Source organism: Melospiza melodia, chromosome 3 (genome assembly GCF_035770615.1).
Source record: "Melospiza melodia melodia isolate bMelMel2 chromosome 3, bMelMel2.pri, whole genome shotgun sequence".
Lineage (NCBI taxonomy): Eukaryota > Metazoa > Chordata > Aves > Passeriformes > Passerellidae > Melospiza > Melospiza melodia.
In genome coordinates, this window is record NC_086196.1 from 4,068,838 (window position 1) to 4,074,837 (window position 6,000).

Consider the following 6,000-nt stretch of genomic DNA (forward strand, 5'->3'; position numbering starts at 1 on the left):
TTTTTTTCCTATTACTGGAGAAAGAAATATGCAGCAATTCAGTTTTGTACTGCAAATCTGAATTACAGAGAAATTAAGCTGACAGGATGTATTTGCCCTTAAATTCTAATGTACTGGAATAGAAAACATCATTTCATCAACTACAGACTGATCTATAGAATTGAAAGCATTTTACTTTTATCTGATGCTTTTCATTAGAAAAGCTATTGAAACACATCATGCAGAATGTGTTATTTTCTTCTATCAAAGCAATTTGCCAGAAAGCCTACTCTTCAGTGAAGAATAGTTTTTGACGTGCAGCAAAATGATATACTGCACATTACAGCCTGAGTTGAAAAATTCATCAAGTTTTCACTCCCAAGGAAAACAAAATGCTATGGGTTTAGAAAAGAAAACCACACAAACTACATTTTTAAATCGCTCTACGCACACTGGCAACCACCTTTTTTTTTTTTTCCAATAAAATCAGATACACAAAATAATCAACAGAAGGCACATGGGATCCAAGACAGGAGAAGGAATTATTTAAGCAAGTTAAGAGCTACACTTTACCACCGACTCTACACACAGCCCATCCTTTTCAGACCAAAGGGTGCAGCTCTTTAATTTGTCTTGTAAAACAGAAGTGGCGAGAAGCATGCTGACAGCTAGAAATTGCTGTTCTGTGGGAAAACAGCCACATCTGCTGAGAAAGGCTTCAGAGAGACTTCATTGTTGTGGAAAACCACCAGCAGCTTAATAGCATACAGCTTGCTCCTCCAGCACATCCCACCAGGCTGGCTTATCCTGCAAGAAGGGTAAGAGCAGAGGAGGGAACCTGGGAGGCAGCAGGAAGGAAGGGGAAAGAGCAGAGTACAAAGGAAGGAGATGTTTGCAAGGCCAGTCGAGAACCCGGCACAGAAGGGATGGAAGAGGAAGCAAAGCATCAGCGACAGACAGTAGACAGAGCTCTCTGGGTTGGAAGAAATAAGAAAGATCCTGGAACATGAAGGATGGGGGAGGATGGGAAAGTATGAACATTCAGGGAGAGGAGTCTGAGACACCAGTGGCAAAGACAGAAAAAGGTCACTGACAATGTAAGAGCAAGTTCTGCATCATGCAGCTGGGGAATGGAGCAAAGAAGGGACCCCAGGATCCAGCAGAGCAGCTAAGGAAACCTTGACAAACTGATATGGAAACCGAATGTTCAGCAATAAAGTTATATAAAAAAACTTTATGTTACTCTACAAACAAAAATTATTACCCTGTATTCTTAAAATGCTGACAGATACAACTTGATTTAAAAAAAGTGTTTGTAGGGAAAAGGGGGTCAGAGAAACAGTTCTTTTTCTGGGCCACATATGAATGCACAAGGAAGCAAACATGGGAAAGAGTAGAAATAACAGAGGCACCTCTCTCTGATCCTCAGACATTTTTTTTCAGGTATTTTCCAGATGAACCCTTCCTACCCTCTCCCCTTAGGAAAAGGTGAAGCATTCTACCATGCATTTTGGTCAGCTTACGGAACAGAAATAAAACTAGCAAAGTAACTCTCTCAACATGATTCAAGTGTATTCCTTGTTTCTCTTGAGGATATTTCACATGACTCTCATAACACACAATTCAGCAATAGTGCTGAGTCCTGCTAGTCATTTTCCTTCAAGATGCTACAGCAATTCTCTAAGTTGTCTTCCATATTTTGATAGGATTCTGATGTGTGTTTCTTCTGTTGGGTTTTTTCATTAACACCCTAACATATGCCACGTTCTACTAGCTTATTCTAGAATAAGAGAGGTTTTAAGTTTGCTAAGAAAGCCTACAAACTAAACAAAGCCTAAGACTACTTCTGTGTCTGAAAATGGAGATTTCAGGATGTATTAGACTATATTCTTTTACTGGTGTATTGGATCAAACCAACCAAAGGACACCTTTTACAGCTACTTGATAGAAATGGGGGCAGAGAGAATTGGGGGGAGGGGGGAAGCGTGTGCATCCAACACAAATTGCCTCATCAGCTTGAGAGAAACGCAGCGGATCCACATATTTCATCATGCCACTTGCTGATATTTATCTCCCTCAGAAAGCTTCACATTTGAAGGGATGAAAAAAAAACTACAAGTGGATGTGGAGTGAATGTCTAGAAATAAAGCCATCATCACTGTCAGTCTTGTAGCCATGGCAAAGTCGGTAAAAGAACCCACCAGTATCTACTCGATTTCCCAGAAGCTTTACAAGACCTCCTGCCTGCTGTTAGAAGATCTTTGAGACCACAGCTGCCCACGCTGGGAAGTGAGTCTGAGCTACCTGTGTGCACAATGAAGAGCTGAGCAGCAGAGCTGGGGTCTCCTCCTCCATCCATGGCAACTTCTGACAGAGTTTACAGGGAGATTCTTCTTCACTCTGCCACGGTGAGGCTTTACAGCAGCAATTTCCTAAGGGGCACCACAACCATCTCAGCAGCACAAACACCTTATCAGTGTTGAAGGATTATATTATGGCATCAGCACAGCCCACAGGTGATTCACCAGGAATTGGCACAGATCACTGTGAACTTCAGGACTTCATCAAGCACTGAAAAACACCTAACTAACCAGCCACTGAGAGTTACATAATTCTCCTGACTTGTTCAGGCCTCAACTCAGCCAAAATCTAGCTTGATTTTATATTACTGCCTTTATGTACGTAGAGAAGAAACTTAATGGAGGTAAGGTCAAACTAATATAATGAATTACACTAAATTAATGATGTAACAACCACGTTTATCTATGCTGACCCAACAGTTTGTTAATTACACACTCTGATGATTTCCCTCACATTTTCTCTACCAGAGGTATGGTCTACTCCAGCTTTTTGCGCTGATTACCAATTCTCAATCTGTACTTTGCATTGACACTACCATTTAAATATAACAGCAATTAGCAATGTATGCTGTAGCTACCTTCCACTGAGAGATCTTCCATGATTCTCCTCAACCAGATTCCTAGAGGAGAACTTTCAGAACTGGTAGAAAAGTTGAACAGGGCTCTTCCCATCAGTTTTACCCTCAATACATTAGTTTCACATTCAGGACTGCAGCTCTGTTTTTGTACCTCAGAATTCTGCAGAGTCAACACTTACATGAGGTGATGGTGCTATTATTCTATTTATCAGAAATCATTAATAAGGAACTGACAAGGAAAGTTCATAGGTTTGTGCAGGAAGCCCCAATAAAAATGCCTCCCTGCATTGCTGACAAGGCACAAAGTACTTAGGACAGATACAAGTACGTTTCTGTGGTTGTATTTCTTCAGATTCCTCCTAGTCCAGCTAAAAACCCACAAGCATATTCCTACAGTATTTTTAGGCACTCCTGTAACATGATCCATGCACATTAAAAAAAAAAAAAAAAAAGAAAAAAAGAACCTTCTTTCTAACTTCAACTTCTGCTTGATTCCACCACAATGCCAAGGAGCCTAGGCTGATTTTTGGAGTTTTTTAACCCCCTCAGCTATTTCTTATAGGTATGGGATGTAATGCATAGTCACATGCAACTAATGGGGAAAAAATGGTCTTTTTAAGCATCACAGGGCAAATAAAGGCAATTTCATATATTATGGTTCAAATAGCTGCACTCTATTTACAGAAATTAATACCATATAACACCATGAACAGACATCGTCCTTTACATTTGTACACAGCAACCAGTCAGTGGCGAATTTATTACTTTTCTTTAAAATCGAAGAGCCATGGGTGTCAATGGGATTTCAGTCACACACACATTAAATAACCCTGTAACATGATGTGTACCAGCCTGAAAGCCAACACTAATAAGAAAGATCTTGTACAAAGGGACTCCTGAGTTTGGTCCGTGCACAAAGCCAGTAAAAACTGCTGTAAGTAAAAATAGCACCCACACACAGGCTATGCAAACCAGTTTGCTCTACTTCAGAAGGATAAAGAGTTCAGTCACAACAAGATGCAAACTTGTGCCTAGGTTTTTCAAAAGAAAAAGCCAAATTTAACACATCAGTCCAACTGACTATTTTAACTACTGTCTGAAGGAAAACCTGGCCACCGCGACTACTGTTACTATGTAGAGTTGAAAAAAGAGAGTGTATGCGAGTGCACTAAATTTCAAAAAGGAAAAAGCAAGACTGTTTAAGTCTGGGTATGAACAGAGCAACTTTGGTTCAAGTACAAACAAAGGTGCTTTTGAAAAATTTTCTGGCTAGTGAGTTCAGTTTCTTGGATTCCAAGTTGGTAAGTAAGAGTCCACACAGCTTTAAGATGTAGCTTCCAGGTAACACTTCCCGTGTCAAACTCTACCAGCCACAACTCACAAAGGTTTCTGAGTTGCCCAAAGTTTAAGGAACAAACACGGCGGGGAAAAGCCCGGGGGTCCTCAAGTGAGAAGTGGAGCATGCCTCCCACCCCCTCCGCATCTGTGGAGCCGCAGTGCCTCGCTGGAACCACTCTCATGGAATCCCTCCGGCAAAACCTTCAAGTGCCACCGGGAGAGGCACGCTGGTAGGTACCCACTTCAAGGTCTCAAAATCGTGTTGAGTTTAAAGCGAATTCCTCTCTGACAATAATACCAAAAATACAGTACGCATAAAACTCTGAGTACAAGCTTCAAGTGAGAAGCAAAACACTGACAACTGCGCGGGACTTAGACCGAGACACAGAAAAGGCTTATTCGTCTCTTGTGTTTTGCACAACGAAGTTTCCAGGAGTAGAAAGCAGAAACGGGAACGCGGTTATCTGCTGCAGGGTTTTGGCTTTCCCATGTACGGAGCAGATAGTATCTACCGAAAGGGGAAAAAAGGGGAGGGCAGAATACCCTCCAAGGTCTCGTAATTCCGATGACGTGAATGTTAATCACAATATACACTCATGTCCTGCGACTCCGGCACCAACCCCCCTGCCCTCCAACAGGACCTGTCCTGCCGCAAGACGCGGATCTCCAGGTTTTGCTCCTGAAAGCTCATTTCCCATCAAACTCTGGGGAAACGCTAACCTGAAACTCCGGCTCTTCCTTTAACTCCGAGGGCTGCCAGCACAGACCCACGGCCCCAGGAGCCCCTCACGCCGCCTCGGGGCGGGCGCTGGACCGGGAGCTCGGCGGGCACCTGCCGGGGCAGCTCACCCGGTCCCCGCTCCCACCGCCGCTCACCTTGGGCAGCTCGCGGAGCTGGTTGGCGTCCAGCAGGAGCTCCTCCAGGCTGCGGCTGTAGCGGTAGATCTCCTCGGGCACGGCGGCCAGCGAGCAGTGCCGCTTGTCGATGGACTCCACATGGCGGTTGCACCGCCACAGGGGGATGCAGTGGAACATCGCCCCGCCGCCGGGGGCCGCGGGGCGGGCGCCGCCGCTCACCGCCGCCCCCTCCTCGCCGCCGGCCGCGGGAGCTGCTGCCCGCTCCGCCGCCGCGCAGCGCGGGTCCCGGCGAGCCAGCGGCCGCAAGCCGCATCCAGCGCGCCGCCGCCACCGGCGGGAAGCAGCCCCGGGCGAGCGCTGCGGCCCCGGGAGAACAATGGGCGGGAGCCGGAGCGGGGCGGAACCGGGGGCGTCCCCCTAGAGCCTCTCGGCGGGCCGCTGCCCGCTCCGCAGGGGCATCGCGGGGCGCCGAACGCAGCGCTGCCGGCCGCCGCCGCGCATTCCCGCGCCTGACCCGGAACACGGGCGGCCGCTCCCCCTCCTCTCCTCCCCCGTCCCGGCTGACATCAGCGGGGCCGGGCCCTGCCGCCCTGCCCCGCCCCGGGCCCGGACCCGGCCCGCCGCTCGCACACCCCCCCGCTCCCGCCCCGGCGCCGCCTCGCCCCGGGCAGCCGGGGGCGGGCGGCCGCACAACTTTCTGCCAAGGGAAAGAAAAGCGGCGCCGGCACGGAGCTTCCCCCGGCTGGAAGCGTAGCGTGCCGCCCGGCTGCGGGGCTCGCACGGCGCCCCTCCGCCCCGGGGACTGGCGGGGCGCGGCTCCCCCGCAGCGGCCGGGCCCGCAGCCGCCCCGGGCGGGCTCGGCCAGCGCCCCGCGAGGCGGGCGGCGG

At 48.2% G+C, this 6,000-nt stretch overlaps 1 protein-coding gene across 1 annotated transcript in view; it reads right to left on the reverse strand.

The window, feature by feature from the left end:
• The window catches only part of LRRC1 (leucine rich repeat containing 1), a 68,471-nt gene extending 63,153 nt beyond the window's left edge, over nt 1-5,318 (reverse strand). Inside the window, exon 1 of the mRNA XM_063150683.1 lies at nt 5,132-5,318. Within this exon, the coding sequence (XP_063006753.1) occupies nt 5,132-5,290 (159 nt within the window). The 5' untranslated portion in view covers nt 5,291-5,318. The remainder of the gene's footprint in view (nt 1-5,131) is intronic.
• Nucleotides 5,319-6,000: the final 682 nt, after the last annotated feature.